This window comes from Siniperca chuatsi, linkage group LG19 (genome assembly GCF_020085105.1).
Source record: "Siniperca chuatsi isolate FFG_IHB_CAS linkage group LG19, ASM2008510v1, whole genome shotgun sequence".
NCBI classification, from domain to species: Eukaryota; Metazoa; Chordata; class Actinopteri; order Centrarchiformes; family Sinipercidae; genus Siniperca; species Siniperca chuatsi.
The window spans coordinates 11312784-11332097 of NC_058060.1; the positions used below are offsets into that span (position 1 = coordinate 11312784).

Sequence of the window (19314 nt, forward strand, 5' to 3'; positions counted from 1 at the left end):
CAGGTGACAAGTGGAGCGTGCGGGCGCAATGCTTTGTGGGGCTTGTGGTCCTTGGGACCAGTGAGTAGGACTGCGGATTTGAGGTTGAAATTATATCGTCCAACCCTAAATAGACCGACAAAATGATTCGAACTACACAAACCACAACTACAAGTGAGATTTTTTTTATAAACCTTCTGCTATTCATGCAGCAAGTTTCAGACCCAAAATGACAAAGATGATTAATTAGTTCCAAAAACATAGCTGCTTGATTTGAAAGATGTAGTAGGCGTGTGTGCGTCAGAGTGTGAGCTCTTTACTTCACCGCCTCTCTGGGCGCAATAGCAGTTCAAGTGCTTCACCACTAGATGGCGCTATAGGGCTGTGGTTTTAAATATCGTCCAACGTGAAGACACAACACACCTCAAGTAGCCTAGTTTAAAAATGTTAACGGACTATTTAGCTATTAGTATATGTAGATCAGTAGCCTAATAATTAGATCAAGCCTACACGACATTTCCAAAAGGGACCAATAAAAGTAATGACTTCATAAATAGAATAAAATATAGAACAGACCGAAAGCATCAACAGCTGAACACAGGTTTTGATGCCAACCCTGATGTAGAAGCACCGATAGTTGTGTCACCATAGTTAGTCCCCATCACCTCGGCGGCCACAGATAATATATGAGCTGATTAATGATTTATGAGTAGGCCTGTTCATCCTTACAGCCTACACGACACGGTTTGTTGACCGCAATAACTTACAATCAAGACAACTTTCCCATCTGTCGCTTTTCCGTATGTGCGTTACTGTGTTTGCGTGTGTCCACAGTTGTGGTCTTCACACACACAAGAGACAGGTTAAGCCAAGAAGCAGGAGAAGGGGGGATAACAAGGGGAATTTTGCGATAAGAGGATTATCACGGTCGTTAGCCACCCGCCGGTCAATGGATGCCCGGTTCGCCGGTTGGAACACAGCGCATGCATTAGCCTACCGGGCGAGGATCTCGATCTGGTGCGAGTCGGAGGGCGTTTTGAACCGGTGGTATATGCTGATTAACAGTGTCAATACAAGATGATCTGTGACAGATTGCTTCTGCACCAGAGAGCGGTTTCCTGAGAGGGTTTGTTGACAGGCCGTTTCTGACATGAAGACCCGACCTGCGGGGATCGGCAATGTCAATGCCGACTGGATGGGTTCGCTCCCCTCCAAGCTCAGTGCCATGCCCCTCAAACACCTCGCCGTGCCAGGTGAGCCTGTCGCGCGTAAAGATGTTCGTGGTTTCTCCTCTGCGTATCCATCTGTCCATCACGCCTGCATTTATACCACTGTAAAGTTTGAAAGGATAACAACAAAGCTGAGAGGAATGTGATAGTAACAGTCACGTATTGTATATATGCTGAAAAATACACAAACCACCTTTATCACTCTCTTCCATACAGCTCTAGCTTCTTCCTTTTATTTTATGTTTGCTTCTGCTGTATCTTAATCTCTTTTGCTTTTCCCACTGACCCTTTGTTCTTTCATCCTTCTCTTTTACAGTTCTTCTCAAATTCTCTCAGTGTATCTTTCTCCTTTACTTATCCTACTTCCCCTGTTTTTATCTGTTTGTCCATTTTTCTTTTCGATTTTCATTTGTTATCATCATCTTTCTTCCAGGGTCTCACGATTCTTTTACCTTCTGGGTGGATGTGCATGCTCCTGTGGGCCCCGATCAGAAGGCATATGTGAAGTACCTGGCCACCATGTTCAGCGTCTTAGCCAAGAAAGTCATGGTGAAGTGGTCCATGACCCAGGTACTGAGTTCAAATCAGTGACATGTACAAACCCAACCATATGGGGAGCCAGGCAGCTTGCAGATGACATATATAACTACATTTTTGGGCAGATTTTGAATGTCTGTGCATTTTTCAGCATAACAGATGTGTTGGGTTTTGTAACCAGCTGTAATGTATAATGTAATAAAGAATGTCTGTATTCCTAGAATCTGACATTTAAAGAGCAGCTGGATGCAGGAATTCGTTATTTTGATCTCAGGGTCTCCTCCAAACCAGGCGAGCCTGGAAATGAGATCTACTTCATCCACGGCCTGTTTGGCCACAAGGTGAGCAGTGGAGTAAATATTTCCTCACATTTAAATGCTTATCTTTGTGGCTATACTGTGCCTGCCTCCCTGTTCTTTCTTATTGCGTTTTGCAACTTACTGTTAAAATCTGTCACAGTCCGATAGTGTTGAATGGTTTTGTCTTCCTAGATCAGATGCCTCCAGTCCTCTGATGATCAAAATGACATTTGAATGTTGCTTCAAATATGTCAGCTGATTCAGACGTTTCTCCATTATTTTGTCTCATGTAACAGCATGATCAGCGATTTTGTTCAGCTAGTTTTGCGTTGTTGTGGGATGGAGATGTCCTCCAGGGGTCAAAGATTGGGAGTTTAGTTGTAAACATCCCTCTGTCTGACGTGCTTGTCCACTATATGACACATTGTTTGGCTACAAGTAGTGTGTCATGAGATGGACTGTAAAATATTAGATTGAAATGTATACAGGCTTGGTTGATAGCAGGGTCAACAAGAGTTTGTAATTGTATAAGCCTGTACAGTTGATATTTGACTTGTTTTCCATTATCCTTTATTTCATGATGTATTATGATGGTGTTTTGTGTTCCACTACTCAGCAAGGCATTTAAAGGGAACTTCACCAATGGACCTTTAGGTTTGATGCAGTAAATGATCTCCAACCTTTCATTCTGTTCTCTTCCGAAGGTGAGGGATGGCTTGTTAGAAATGAACTCATTCTTAAGCAGACACAGGAAAGAGGTGAGGAGCTGTTTAAATAGTATTTTTTTTTTTTATGAAATATAATTTTTTTTAAAGCACAGATACAAAAGCATGACCATAGATAGATACATCAAACTGACTGATTTTGATGTGTGATTTTTTTTTTTTAGGTAGTGTTTCTAGACTTCAACCACTACTATGCAATGGACGTAGAGCATCATGTCTACCTCATCAACATGCTCCAGGAAGTGTTTGGCAGCAAGCTTTGTAACCACTGTGCAGTGGAGAGCATCACTCTGGACTACCTCTGGGAGAAGAAATACCAGGTGAGATCAGAATGCATCAATGAAAGTGGACGTACAACATTACTTAAGGTCTTTTAGTATAGGGACTCCGGTGATCTCAGACCATTAAAAGTTCATGAATCATACCACAGAAAGCTATTTTCATTGGAATTTGCAAGTCTTTAAAGGATATAGGTAGAAGATTATCATTTGAAGGGTGTTCTCTACTGACTGTGCTTGTGTGTACCTGCATGTGTGAGTGAATGCATGAAAGTGCATGCCACATATGTGCATATACATATACATGTACAAGTAAAAAGGTGTGTGTTTATTGGACGGCCCACTTAACCCCTGTGGGCAGGTAATCCCTGCCGCCTGTGACTCTCCTGGACAGGAATTAGTGGTGAGCGTCATCCCATTAACATTTGTTCCACCATCCAACCCGCCTTCCCTCTTTCATGGTATTTAGCTGTTATCCTTTCTTCACACCTTTGTCTTTTTTTCCCTCTGCTTTCCTACATTTCTGCCTATACTTAACCTCCCCCCTCTCTCTATCTCTGCCATGATTTCACATTTCTTATCATTCCTTTATTTCCTCTTCTCACGCTGTCTTAATTTAGTTCTTTCTTCATCCTCCTCCTTTCATATATACATATACTTACATATATGGACACGACAAGCTCCATGTCACATCTTAATGTAATGTCTGCATGGTTCTAGATGCATGTCTGTGTCTCATTCACATACTATCAGTTGAACTCCTGTTCCCATGGCCCTAATCTGTGACTGGCTTAGCTGGCAAAGGAGAAGGAGAGAAAGGGAGAGCAGAACAGACAGGAGAGGAACAGCTTAGAGGAGTAAGAGTAGAAGAGGAGAGATTTGCTCAGTTACCAGCTGTGAAGGGCAACCTAACTCTCTTTCTTTCTAAGTGTCATTGGAAAAGACATTGAAACCCACCGGTTCTCTCATTGTTTCACTGCTTAATCACTAGTCATGTGATTAAGTGTTTTTATGATTTTAAATAAAATTGTCACACATACTTTACTGGGATATTCAGCACTGATGCAGATGAGTTTTTTATCAAGTATATATAATGTACAGCTGAATTTCCAATTATACATTCCTGTAAAAATGTGTACACATTAGTATAAATACTGGGCTAATGATAATTATCCAGTTCTTTTGGGATTAAGGTTGGAAATCTGATCATGTTAGGGTTACATTTCGTCTAGATGCAAGAAAAAGGCAACTTAAAATCATTGTTATTACCTGATATTTACTTAAGTATCTATCTGAATGTACCCTATTTAGCATTAATGGTATTTGAGCAGCATTTGTGCAGTCTTTTAAACTTAGCTACTCACTCTCTTTCACTTTCTTTTCCCCTCAGGTCATTGTGTTCTACCATCATCCATCTGGTCAGGGCATCTCTGTCATGTGGCCTGGCAATAAGATCCCTGCTCCCTGGGCCAACACCACCCAACCCGACAAGCTCATAAAGGTCAGAAAACAACATTCACACCCTGGCTCGGCCCACCAGCATGCACACTTATTTTATTTCACTCAGTGGAAACTCAATACAGTTCACTATTTCTACAAGACTGAGGATTCGAGCTAAAGAAAGTTTATTATTTCTTTGACTTTCTCGGACTTTTAATAATTTCTTTAATAATAAATTGAACTCTTAAATTCACCACTACGTTTCGTTTCCTCTCCGTCCTTTCACTCTTTTCCTCTTCTTCTTTCTCTTTCTGTACTAAACTCAACAACACACCTCCTCCCTATTTATTTACTCAGTATTTTAGTGAAGTTACTTTTTTTTTCTTCTGAGACATTTAATTACACAAGCTATGTCTCCAAAAAATCTCACATTAAGGGCCAATTTAGATTAGAGTGGTTGTGTTTGACATTCTCCTGTCTAGTTCCTAGAAACTACACTGAAGGAAAGAGCCAAGCAGGGCTCCTTCCATGTGTCTCAGGCCATCCTCACACCCAAGGTTAACACCGTGGCCAAGGGCCTGGTCTGGGGGCTACGCAACTACCTGGTGGAGAGGTCAGTGACTAAGTTTGGGTGTTTTTAGGAGGTTGTGACTGAGGGAGGTGTGATGGAATATTGTGGATGTGTGGGTATACATTAATTAGTATCCTCTTCTCTTATGCTCAACTCCATGTATTTACTTTAATCTGTGGCCAATAGAGGGCAGTACAGTAGATGCTGCAAATGCCTGCATCAAAGCGGATTGCCAGCTTTGCACAGGCCCTTGAAAAAGGAAAACATGGGGCCCTACTTTCATGCACATCCACAGTAAGAACAGAATAATGCTTAAAATGCAAATAAACCATTTTAATTAATCACTCTCCAACCTGTAGAAGAGTGGAATCAGTAGAATTAAAAAGGAGTGATGCGTTCATATATACACAGTTTCATCAACATATTTTATCATCTACTTCTATCCATCTTCTATCTATCTTTCCATTCGTTGAGCTATTTGCTATCATCCTTCCCTGCGATTGGCTCAGCTGTTTCGGAGCTATGAGACCAGTGATGTGACTGGCTGAGCGTGTATCTATTAATCACTACACCCTCCGATTTATATTCCACTTCAGCCAGCCCTTTTGCACTTTGTGCTGCTGCACGTACATGAACCAAAGTTGCAGGTGCGCTTGGAGATGCCCACATCGCCCAAGACCGACCGCTTTGCACTTGTCGTTGCACTTGCACTATTACAGTAAAATAGGGCCCATAGTGACATGACATGATAGAGCTTTACAAAGTTGACAAAAGAAAAGGCCAATGAGAACCTATACCCTCTACAAGGATGTGGTGTGGTAGCAAAACTAGTGTGTTTCATCTATTTATAACAAAACAGATTGACTACCTCTATAAAAATTCTGTCTAAGCATGCATCTTTATTTTTGGCTTCTCTGTTATAATATTCTGTCACTTGACTGGTTTATTTCACTAAGGATAAGCTATAATCCTCTGTATCCCTTTCCAAACTAAAGATGATAAAACAAAAACACATTTCATCTCTCAGATAAGCGATCTTACTTCCTTAGCGAGGACTAAATTATTTGCACAAACTTTAGCAGTCATCTAGCTCACTGAGCCTAAGATTTCAGTGGAAATGACAGCGGAAATCCTGACTTAGAGTACATACCCACACATACCCTTACATGTGAGAGAAACAGCCACTGGTGCTGGGGTATAAAACTCCTGAACGGACGCTCTGGCGAGACAGGAGGTGGCCTAATTTTGCACTTCCGAGGAAATGGGATTGTTTATCACCGCTGGATAAACATTCTGACTTCCTGGTTTTGTTCTGCTGGCAGCTCAAACATAGTGGAGAATTTATGGGTGTTAGAAGTGATACAGCTACAGAGTCATGGCATGTGTGTGTGTGTGTGTGTGTGTGTGTGTGTGTGTGTGTGTGTGCCTGCATGTGTGTGCATCAATGCCATGAACCAAAACAGAAAGTGTTTGAATGCAAAGCAATAATTTTGGGACAATAGTGGCAGTAGTAGTATTCTCTCACTGACAGACAGACACAAACATCACTCACTTTAGCTTTTTTTCCCCCATTTGGTCAATTTTCTCCAACATTCTGTATCTCAAAACTTTATCGACAGCTTTTCATGAAATTTGGTGATTTTGGACAGATAGACATCCAGCCAAGGAACAACTGATTAGAGTTTGGCCACGTTATAGCCATAACTATAAAACTTACAGAGACAGAAGCTTGGCACTAGATATTTTGAGCGTGCTTGCAAGGTCCGGGAATCAGTTTAAATTGAAAGTGACAGAATGTTTGCTGTAATAATAATTGGTGTAATTGTTTGCCTTCTTATACAAACGTTCTTCTTTTGTGGCTCTAGAAACCTGCCAACCATCATGTCCTGGGTTGAGGCTCAGAGGCCGGGGGTGGACGGGGTCAACATCATCACCTCTGACTTTGTGGAGCTCACTGACTTTGCCAACATTGTCATCAAACTCAACAACCTTCTGTTGTCTGAACAGGACCTCAAACCAAGATGACACATGTTTGCACAACAGGACAAATGTGTGCTGACCCACAGTTGGGCAGAGGTTGGAAGTCAGATGGCAGATTCTTCCGCCATTGTTGGATAACAGTTCTTACATAATGCTGGAGTCCAGGAAATTAGTTTGTAAAAACATTCTATGAAGTTAGTTTTAATAATAATGTATTATTTTACATTAGTGACTATCATAAGCTAGCAAATAGCTATTTCTTTAGCTGACAAGGCTTCCTCCACTTGAGCAGTAAGATACACAGGGATACTATATGAGCCAGGGACCCTCTAGACCACTGAATAACCTTCAAACCTTACAGGGACTTGCGTCACAGTTTTGGTTGCAGCCGACGCTCTCAGGCCCAGTATCATGCACAAAGTCCAAAAGAGGGAAAAAATCCGGAGCTCAGATCACTGAACACAGGGCATGCCCAGAGGATTTTTTACCATCATCATAACGTCGACCAAATCAGTCATACCACAGCTCTGGCTTCATTTCTGGAATCCTTTTTCTACATTCCCTTTTGAGGGAAAATTGGAAATATATCACATTGCTACTGTCTAACAGACCCACAGCTACCTGTGACCTGGACAAGGATCATATGACTCAGGGATGTAACTTATACGGTTTCAACATTTCAAATATTATAATAGTTGTCCTTTTGTTTTTCAAATGTTCTGATCACATTTTAAAAAGCCAGGATCACATATTGCAATTTTATTATAATTTTTTATTTATTTTTTTATTTGCTTTTTGAAATACTGTATGTATAGGTGTTTAGGGTACTGTCTTCATCGGAACTGTAGGTATTGGAATGAAAAGCGATTGGGACAAGTATTTGGTTTTCTGACTACTAATACATCCAACCTTTTGTTAAAGAATTGGAAAGAAAATGCTCGACATGATGGCAATGGAATTTGTTTACATTGCTTTTCAAACACACTAATAATTGTAAACACTAGCCAGTGAACTAAAGTTGGGTTTTTAACTATGCACTTGGTGTTTTTCCAATAATGAAAAGAGTATTTTTGTTTCTATGTTAAGCAAAGTCACGCCTTGTGAAAGAGGAGCCCACTGTGCCAACACTGTCTCAGTATTCATAGCTGGGCTGTACAGTTTAACTAGAGATACAGACAGTGGCACCTTTAGGGGGGAATTGCAGAAGGAAAGAAAAATATGTGTGGAACTTGTGCCACAATTCCCATAAAGCACGTGCACCCATACATATACACAGCTATACATTTTTATGTTTATAGTATTTTCTCACTTCCATTGTTTAACTAGACGTGCAGGAATAGAACCAATCTCCAGTTAAAAGTACGTGGTGGAAAAGAAAAGAAGGGCATATATGACCATGTCCAGCATATGTCAAGTCTGCAGACCATGTATACTACATGTAGAAATAGTAAGGAACTAAATGGCCAACTTATTGTAGTCTAAAATGTTTTGTGTGTGTATCTGGGTGTGTATCTGCGTCAGTGTGTGTTACTGTGTTTGTGTGTGTGCCTTGTGGGCCCGGTGATTACTATGCATGAAATAGACAGTAGTGCAGTGACAGTCGCTCTGCATTCCTGTGGTCGGAGAGGAGGGGAGAGAGAGACAGCAGAAGAAGAGGCAGTTAGAGAGAGGAGAAGAGTGAAAGAGAAAGTTCAGCTGGAGTCATAGAAAATGGAGGAGGCAGAGAGAGTTTTCTGAACAACTGTTTTTTTCCTTCAGCAGCAGCAGCAGCATCATCTAACAGGAAAGTAAAATGTTTTCTTTTCATATCAACTCTGCCCTTCTTTTTTTCCCTCCCTGACTCACTTGTGTGAAATTGCCTGTTCCGTCCAGGCCACATTGTTGACATGGTTGAGTGTAGTCACCAATCACTGCGAGGCGCACACACAGTCCCAAACACAGGCACTTTAATTGTGGAGTAATTACACATACCACGGCAGACAAGTGGGAGAGCGGAGAGCAGCAGCTCTGACTGATGGAGAGCATTCCTTTGTTGTTTGGATTGGTCCTCTCTCCGTCTGTATCCCTGTTGGCTTCCCAGGTTTCGAAGGAGAAGGTGACAACTCAAGCATGATCTTCCAGATGTTAATAAAGTCCTAAAGCAATAAAACTGCATTTGCGCCTGTGTGCGTGTGTTTGCGTGCCAAGATTCTGTTATTCCACAAACACTCTCTGCCCAAAGTGGTGCAAACATTGACACACAGTTCTCCAAAACTATTTTTGCTCCTGTTGGGCACCACAGTCTAGGTAGGTCTGCAACTAAACTTGTTTTTTCCGTCCTTTACGTCCCATCATTTGTCATTTTTCTCTCCCTAAATTCAACACGTCAGTCTCCTCCCCATCCGCACCACAAGTTGTAGCAAACAGTCCAGTGGGAACATTTTGCCACATAAATCAGAGGTAGACTTCACTTGGCTTCATCACAGCCAAACAAAAAAATAATGATGGCACTGCAGCGTCAGTAATATCATCACACTTGTGCTTTGGTTGCATGGTGTGTTTGTGTTAAATAAAGATGTGCAACTATTCTTAGAAAGCCATTTACAGTATGTCCGCCTAAAAAAGTGGTTAAACATTATTCTGCAAATACACTGGTGAGTAAACTGAGCTTGAGTTAATTGAATCAGTGCTATATCCCTGGTGTTAAGTGATGTCAGTGACCACAGTCGACCAGGTCAGTAACATCCATTACACACAGATTTGTTAGTGTTCTCTTTTAGACTACAATGACTACAGTATTGAAACAGCTGTAAAAACAAATGACACTGTATCTTATGACTATCCCACCTCTGACAGAAGGGGTGTGGGTGTGTGTGTGGGGTAAAGAAAGAAAAAGACTTGACAAAACATGTAGAGGCACTGCACCAGACCACTGCAAACAGATGAAAATGCAGACAAACAGTGTAAATGTCATCCAATTATCTGTCATTAAGATGTTATTAAAACCATGTGGGTTGAATAGTTTTACACACACAAATCCTCAAAGCCCTACATCAATGATGATACCAGGGATTCCCCTGAGATTAAATGTTGTCAGGTTCCATTTGTTGTGGTTCAATTTAGAGTATTAGTGATAAGTGGTTCAGATACTGTTTCGCAGCCTTTTTTGTGTAGCCAACTGGAAAAATTAAATGAGTTGAAAAGAAAGCAATTTGAGCATAACGTTATGTCTATTAAAACCTTGTTAAAAAAAGTAAGATTTTTGTAAAAGTAAGGATTTGTCTGAATGAAATTGCATTTCTCCTAACACAGCAGTGGACTCCCTCTCCAAACAGCTCCAGAGTTCCTGCTCAGCCTCCTGGGATCACCTGGGAGTTGTGGAATTCACTCGGGAATGCTGTCAAGCATTCGGTGGCCCTCTCAAACCCACAGGCTCTGGGATGATGTCATTGGGAATGCTTAGCAGCTCTCATGCAAGCATGGAGGCATAATAGCTTTATAGCTTCTGGAAACACTTGACAAGAAAGCAAGTGAAAAGGAACCGCAAGACCATTTTCAGGGCGCATTATCCTGATAACATTTAGCTGTTCCCTTTGGTAAGGCTTTTGGCTCCAAAGATGCATCTGTAAATGTTGAGTCGAGACCTAAAATGAGCAAAAAGCCCACTTGACATGTTGCATAATGGAATCAAATTTCAGAAATTTCCTTAGACGAGAACTTGTTGGTTGCATTGGCTGACAGTAATGACAAAAACTAATGTGTCATAATTGACAGCATTCATTTTTTCCATTAAACTCATTCCACTATGGGTCTGGCCCAGTTGTGGAAGAAGTAGGCTATTTAGATCTTTTTCTTAAGTAAAGTAGCAACATCACACTGTAAAATCTATGTACTTTGTTACAAGTAAAAGTCCTGCATTCAAAATTTTACTTAAGTAAAAGTAGTAGCAACAGAAAGTACTTAAAGTATCAAAAGTAAAAGTAGTTCAGTTCAACCCATAACAATATATCATTTTAGAAACTCAATATAGGTTTTCTGTGTAAAATTTTAATCTGAAAAGTAACTAGTAAATGTAGTGGAGTAGCAGTATAAAGTAGCTTAAGTAGTTGAGTACAGTACTTGAGTAAATGCTCTCAGTTACTTTCCATTGGTCTGGCCTATATTGCATGCCATCTCCTTTGTTATTCCTGCCAAGCTTGAGTGTTTATCTTTCTGATAACAGAGTACAGATAGCTGGGTTTGTGAACTTTATGTAATTTGAAGATTCACACTTTGAGGTATACGTGCTGACATTTGTGATTCTGTGGGTTCAAAACCTTTTTTGACTCTCTTGGCCAGTAGATATCTACACATACCAGGTGTCATGGAGAGCTGAGGATGAGAAAGTGGAGCAGGGCTAGGGAGCACAAGCTCTCTGCCTGTTTATCCACAAAGAGATCCTTGGGTGTCTGAGAGATAAGATAATCCTGCTGCCAAGGATATGCATATGTTTATGTGCTGTTGTGTGTGTGTATGTGTGTGTGTGTGTGTGTGTGTGTACACAAACCCTCCTTGACCTCAGTCATAACCAGAGGACCATTTTCAAGGCTACATTTATCATTTTCCAGCTATAAGAACACACCATGCACTACGCGGGCTGTTCTAATACATGATGCCTTGCACTACCTAAACAAAACTCTGCATGACTTAGGTTGTAGTTCTGCATAATGAGTGTTGTTGTTTTATGTAACCTCTGTTATGAATTGTGGTGAATGCATGAACCTCTGCCAAATAAAATAACCTCTGATACAGAACTGCTGGCATCTACTCCGTACCTGCCTCCATGATGTCTTCAGACTGATGCATGACCGTACATGTAGCTGAGATTTTTCAGATGGTGCACATAACTTATGCAAAGAGCTGCCTGCCGCTGCTTACGGATACACACAGTTCCCCATGTGCAGCATTAGATAGACCATTTTGAAGGATAAATTAGCTTAAGCACATGTTTTTTTTTTGCGTAAAGTGCTACAAAATGTGTTTTCATGGTGGAAACAGATGGTGAAAATTGTATTTTTTGTACGAATTAAAGAAAATTTCCAGTATAACTACAATTTTGTTGAAACAACCAATACACTTACTCGTCAACTGCACGTTCTCTTGGGCAAATTGGTGTGTTCTTGTCAGAGGGGCATTGACGTTAGGTCTGTCTTGCACCTGCGCCGCTGAGGTATGCCATGGGATGTAGTTATATAAATAGTTCTGTAGCAATATAAAGGCTCTGTGTGATGGAATTAAAAACCATTATGTATAGGTTGTTTATGAATAAAACCAGAACCAAACCAGAATCACGTTCTAACATCAATTCACTCTTAAATTCCAACAAAAATCCCATATTCTTTTTTCTTTTTGAGCTTCTTTTCTATAGTGGGTAGAGTATTCATCTACACCTGTTCACAACAACATCACTGCTGGCTGTGAGTTTATTCATTCATTTATTAATTACCATAATGACACAACCTTTGTAGGGCAGACACTGGCAAGTACTTTGTTGCCCTTAACTCATACATATTATGTTTGTACTGGTAGGCTGTGTGTTTTATAGTTGTTGGGGTTTTTTCACAAGGGAAGGTAAATACATAAATTGTATTAACCTTTGTCACTGAATCCAAGTGCCTGCTGTATGAAATGAGTTGTGCCAGTTTGTTTGTGCAACAGTCTGGATCTTTCTCCATTGACTGAATAATTCAAAACCTTCAGCATTAAGACTGGATTGTGTCCTGTGAAGGGAGACTAGACTGCATTCCTGTTGTAATTAGTCAAACATGCTTCTTATCATGATTTCTTATCATTGCTGCCAAGTAGGTCTGAAAGAATGGTTCTCTCTCTCTTTTCTCCCTCTCTTTTCTCCCTCTCTCCCCTTGTCTCCCTCTCTTTGTCAGCCTAAAGGCTTCTCTCTTTGAGACAGTGGGGATGAGAGGTCAAGTGTAGGTGGTCTGTTAACACCTGCACATTATGCTCTGTGTGTGTGTCAGTGTGTTTGAGAGAGTGAGTCAGTAAGAGAGAGAGAGAGAGAGAGAGAGAGAGAGAGAGAGAGAGAGACTCCCTCCCCTTGTTCCCTCTCCAGCTCCACTTCCAGCTGTTGCTGCATTCCTCCACACGTCGCAGTTGGATGCAACCGCCGGCTTTTTACGTTTGTGTACGTTTGGAGTGTGTGATCATGTGTGTGTGAGCGTGTGTGAGCGTGTGTGTGAATGTGACAGAGGATTAAAAGTCTCGCCGAGACATCCACAGGTTGCTCATGCATGCTGCACAGGGAATGTATTCGCTGTCAAGGAAGAGACTGTAATCACAACAGAGGGATAAGTGACAGATTATTTCCAAGAGTTTTGTCAGGCGACAAAATTCTGGATCTTGGAGCAGCTGCGTAATTGCGTCCTTTTCTGCATGATGACAGAAGTGGCCAGTCCCGCTTCAATAACGGTAAGCTTGTTTGTATATTGGGGAATTTACAGAATGCCCATTTTTCATGATCCAAATGTGCGTTTCTCAATTAGGAAGTTTATTTAAACTCTTTCATGGTGTTTCAACAGCCATTAATGTTCAATCCACAGCTCAGAGAGTTCCTTACAGTGTTTGTTTCTGAAGTGAGCTGTTCGACGATAAGCTAAATCTTATCCGACTTCAATTCAAGATTTTGTTCTTAGCAAATGAATTACAGGGAAAGCTTTGTTTGTTTCTGGCCTACTGATTAAAAGTCCCCAATAGAGGCGTATTATAAGTGAGTTAACTGAAGATAAACACATAATAAAGACACATGAAATATTGGAACATTATAGATTTTTAAATTATATCAAGTTATTAATATCTATTACCATTGCCCTCTATTAAAAAAAATACCACCATGGTCAGTAGAGAGTACCACAGGTATATTATAAGGCCTATAAGAGGACAAATCAGAGCAGTGTGTTGACTGATTACGAATGGGATGTAGGATATTGTATGTTGGTGTGTGAATAAGAGCAAGCCTCATCCCACATTTGACACAAAGTTGATCAGTCTATGGCACAACCTGGTACACTTAAATTATTCCATGACTCAGATGAGGAATCCACACTTGTCCTGTAGTTCCTATGAGTTCATTGAAGCACAACATGTTGCTTCCCCTCTAATGCAGCCAATCATGAAGCCTAACTTGGAAATCAACCAACAAATTTAAGAAACCAGACTAAGAGGCAATATCAGAATTTATAGTCCTACCACCTCTCACCTCTTTAACATCTCATTTCTAAGTACGGATGAAGAGTATGCGTGTCTGTGGTATGGGAGTGTGTCTAAAAAGGTGGCATTTAATCAGGCGCTGTATATCTAAATGGATCTGACATCTTATTACCTTTGATTTCCCAGTGAGGAAATAATATACAACGTTACACTTGGGTCATGTGGAGTTGGTGCTGTTAGTTATGTGGAAACAAGTTATATACTGCATATTATGGCTCTGGATCCCAGTGTAATTATTAGGTTGTGGATTTGTCTTTGGTGGGTCCAACCACAGCACTTTACCCAGATAGCAACACATATGTGTCTTGAGTATCTTTAGAGTAGTGAAACCTTAACATAGAGAGTATTACATCTGAGATTTTAGACAAATTCTAACTTGCTACAAGTTTAAATCTCCATGTGGTTTTAATTGCAACAGCATTACTGCCATCAGAATGCTAAGCTAATGTTAAAACCATTATACCTGTCAAGTTGGCTCTGACCATGATGTGGAAACCAGGAGGATACAGCCGTTCTGTCACAAGGACTCGATATACCAAAACTGTTATCAGCTACTAGACTCATACCACAACGAAAACATTATGATATATGTGCACATACACATGTAAACCAGATACAACAGAGCACTTGAAAGGATAATTGTTTCCACTGTGCAGAAGTGAATTATATTTCTACTTTGTGTTGTCAAGATATCCATTTCAGCATTCCTTCCAGAGTATGCACTGTTTATGTGTTTACCAGTTAGTCATGTCAGTTAGAAAAGGTAAAAGAAGAAGAAGGTTTACATAGAGTGCATAGAGGTGCTGTCTGTAATGCTGATACAAGGTAAATGCTTGGATTTGGATTGTCATCAGTACAGTTTAGGATCACATTTAGTTTGGAGGCCAGTGGTGGTGTTTTTTTGGTCCACCATTAATCTCTTTTCCTAAATCTCTGGACTTCATCTCTGGATTCTTTAGTCTGTGTTTTTATCTATTTCCTTTTCTTATGTCCCCCGGTCTCCCCCCCACACACTCAGCTTCTTTCTCTTGTTATCTCAAAGTCCATCTTTCTGCCTTCCTCTTTTCTTTTCTTTCCAACCGTCACAGTTCATTTCACCCTGTGAGCTATGTTACTAATGTGGGTCCCTCTACCAGTTGACTGTTCCTCCTTGTCTCTCTGTCACATCCAGCCCCTTAGAAATCATTTGATCCCCTGCATATGGCAGTGAAGGTAATCTGGGCTTTTCCAAAGACACACACACCCTCGATAGAAAATCAAGTTAGATTTCCTCCAACTTTGAGTCAGCTGCAATAACAATGGACTTTCTTTCCTGTGAGGATCTTGCATTTTGGTAAATGAAAAAAAAAAAAAAAACGTTAATAGTAGTGTGAGAAAGTTTGAGTTGGAGAACAATGCTGGTGGATGTTTGTTGTGTTTTAGCAGGGGTTCAGGGTCAAGTTGTGTTAATCAGCTTGCAGAGTATTCACCAAAACACACACGCATGCACGGAAACCCACACACAATCAAAGACACAAACACATGGACCCACACACGATGAAGTAAATTTAAGTTTCTTATATGGACCAGTGACAGAGAAGAACACTATTTTATGCTGATCAAGATAGCCTGCATGCATGTGTGTGTTGCGTGTGTGTGGGAATGTTGACTTCTATGGTGTGTGTGCATGTGTAAGGCATACGTTAAACTAATTAAAGTTTTGTTGAAGACATTACTGCACACAAAACATAGAGTGAAGTGAAGAGAAGGGAGGACGATAACCCCATTTAGCCCTATGAGTTGCTCTATATAAGGGACACAGAGAGAGAAGGACTCCATATTAAACAGCATCTGTGATACAATGCTGGCTTTGTCAGGTGGGAGGAGGAAAGGGGAACGCTGGAATGTAAAGGGAGGGGATGTTAGTGAGAGACAGAGGGATGGAGAAAGAGAGAATCAGAGAGAGGAGTGCAACTAAGCGAAGCAGAGGCGCAGCATTTAACACTTAAATAGCAGATGAAATGCATCAAGAGCATGAGAGAGGAAACCAGGTGGGCAGACAGTGCAAGATAGAGGTATTATTCAAATATTAATGGGCAGAGATGAGAAGAAAAAGGAAGACTTGTTTTGGGTTCATGTAAATGAAAAGAATGAAATGAACACAAACAGAAATGAGATCCTGTGATGAATAAGTGACTCCATTTAGTCACACTGTGTTATTATGAGCATTGTGTTATTATGAAGAGCATTGTGTTATTATGAACAGTTTGGGAAATGGGATTATTGATCAAGGAGCTGACATGCACGATTGCACCACATATGACAACCAAACATGCACATGAACACTATACGATACACAGACATCAAGCACATTAACTTAATTTATACTCCACGCGCACATATTTCCTAATGCATCATAAACACTTGTTTCCAAAACCAAAGACATGGAAAACATTTCCAAAACCAGCCTTTTGGAAATCATTGATTATGTAACACCCATGGAGTCATTTATAGATTATAGATGGAAAGACATGCAACCAAATAAAAACTTTTCTACAATGTACCACAGCTTTTAGTGTCTTTTGAACATGAAACCAGCCAAATTTAATTTAATTTAAGTCTACAGCCAGCTTAACAGTCACCTTGACTGCAGCGAAATGTTTCATTATTCCCACCCTCATCTCCATTAGTTGGTCAAGTTTATAGCCCAGCTCATAACCATCATCTTGAGGAGCTGCCTGCCTTGAAATACTCCCTAGCCTAAGGCCAGTATGAGCTCTGTGCTTCAATAAAGCAGCCACATGCACTGAAGAAGCAGATGGCCAACACTGAATATCTGCATTAAAAGTAGAAAAAAACAATCCTGATGGTTTGTCTGTTGCATGTTGTTCTCTTCTGTGCTTTCTGACATTGTTGTTGTTGGCACCTATAACTTCAGTATGGAGATTCAGACAGTTACATACCAAAAATGTAAAATTTCCTGTCTTTATTTTTGTCTGAAAAACTGCCATATCCAAGCTTTAATCCAAGAGTTAACGGTAAAATAACAATTGTGTAGAAGTAAAGAAAATGACTGATTCATGAGCGTACTGTTTTTGATTTTTGTTGTATAAAAACACACACACACACACACACACAAGTGACTTAACCATCCCAACTAGTGCACTATAATAAATCTGTTCCAACTCAGTGACATTAAAAACAATTGTATTTTGTCCTGTGATGTGGTTATGAGAATGCAGACTGCAACAAAAACAGACATAAACAATAATGCAGAAGGTAACTGAAACATAGAGAAAGACAAAACAGATGTAGAGGAAATAGAAAAAGAGGATTGACTCGACAGGTATGAAAGCAGAGGATGAAGAAAATAAAAGGATGAGACGAAACAGTCCGAGAATGCTGGATCATTCCTTCTGGTTTTATGAGTCCTCTCTCTATCTTCCATCACTCTCTTTTTTTCCTTCACCCCATATTTCTCTCTCCTTCTCTCTCTCTCCATTTCTGTCTCCAGACACAGGGCAATTGGAGCATTTGGGGGAGACTCAGCTGTTCTACAGATGGGATCAAAGAGAGATTGCATGTGCATGCACTTTCTTGTACTTGTGTTTTGTTTTTTTAAATTGTTTATTTATGACATTGTCTTAGCCAATCTTCAGTTATTTAAAGGGATAGTTCAGGTGTACGCCAGATTGAGGATTAAAGTTAGTATTAAAAGTAGGTCAGGGCTGCACGTTTAGGAAGCTTTCCCATTGGTCAACTTTCCCATAAAAGGAAAAATGTATCTTTGAAAACTTTCCAGTCTTTCATATCATTCCACTCCAGGAGATAGTTTGTGTTAAAATGTTGAAGTTTACTTTCCCTCTGTCTGCCTCATATGTTACTCATTTGTTACCTATATTTCTAAGAATGCCTATATTTCCAGATTGCATTGTGACAGAAAATGTCCTGGCACAAGAGGGCTAGAGAATGTTTTACCGTTAAGTTAGGAGTTGTATCTGTTTTTATATTTTAGATTTATATCACTACAAAATTGCAAGTTTGAAAGAAGTCCTTGCTCTTTGATTTGTAGGCTGATAGTAAAACCTAATTATTCACATAGATGATAAAATATTTTTATTCTGCCAAACTCCATTGTAGCTGTAATTGAATTAATGTTAGGCCAGAGGCAACTTGGGGGCAGTGCAACAAGCTGTAAACACAATGTTAACATATTATCTTATCATTGCCTTATAGAGTTGTTATGGTGAACATGTTAGCAAACATGTTGCTTATGTACACATCCAGAAAACAGAGAGCAACATTAGCATTCATTTGGAGTCCTGTTTCTGATGAATGTACATAAGTCCAATATTCACTCTCTTTTAGGTCTTTAACTCCTTAAAAACATATCTGGCTCTTTAGTTGCTAAATGCTCCACTATGTTCACTAGCTATTTGCTAATGTCTGTCTATCAGCTGTTTGGTACTAGGCATGTAGTTTTTCAGTGAGTTTGTCAGAGCTTCTTTGCTTAAAAAACAGCAAAAAGCGGAACAGTTGCCTGACGCAGCAGGACATGAGGTTGATGAGAGCAGTGAGAGGGAGCCAAAACAGTAAAACCAAAACCAAAACTATGAGCTGAAAGATGCTCAAAAAAAAAAGGTTCTGTAGAGCTGAAGTGAACAGTAGAGTCGAGTGATTATTCTCTGTGGGTTTGCCCCAATAAGCGATCCCTTTCATATTATACATAGTCACTTCATCCAATATCAATATTATTTTTATTTTTATTAGAGCAGCTTTAAAGACTAGAATAACAGCAAAGCTCTTCACAAGTACATTATACTATTTGTGTGTTTACAAGTTTCTCTAAACCTGCAAACATCTACACCATCCAGTAATCCCATACTTGAGCTCTCCAGTCCAGAGGCTCTGATAGTATCAGATTTGATGATTGGAGATTGTGGAGACCCCTCAGGATACCAGAGCTGAAATCTGAAAATCTAGAAGGGGTTAGACTCCCCTCACTGCTCTGCTTAAACTAGAGCACAACAAGGCCAAAGACTTGTCTTGACCTGCCCA

At 40.2% G+C, this 19314-nt stretch overlaps 2 protein-coding genes across 2 annotated transcripts in view; both read left to right on the forward strand.

Moving 5' to 3' along the window:
• The first annotated feature begins 483 nt into the window (after nt 1-483).
• Nucleotides 484-9202, forward strand: plcxd2 (phosphatidylinositol-specific phospholipase C, X domain containing 2). Its single transcript, XM_044177050.1, has 8 exons — nt 484-1232; nt 1642-1778; nt 1967-2086; nt 2749-2802; nt 2934-3089; nt 4438-4548; nt 4970-5100; nt 6924-9202. Exons 1-8 carry the CDS (start codon nt 1130-1132, stop codon nt 7081-7083), a joined length of 972 nt encoding a protein of 323 aa, XP_044032985.1. The 5' UTR covers nt 484-1129; the 3' UTR covers nt 7084-9202.
• Nucleotides 9203-13142: 3940 nt separating this feature from the next.
• phldb2b (pleckstrin homology-like domain, family B, member 2b) overlaps nt 13143-19314 on the forward strand; it is a 42062-nt gene continuing 35890 nt past the window's right edge. Inside the window, exon 1 of the mRNA XM_044176713.1 lies at nt 13143-13479. Coding sequence (XP_044032648.1) covers nt 13444-13479 — 36 coding nt within the window. The 5' untranslated portion in view covers nt 13143-13443. The remainder of the gene's footprint in view (nt 13480-19314) is intronic.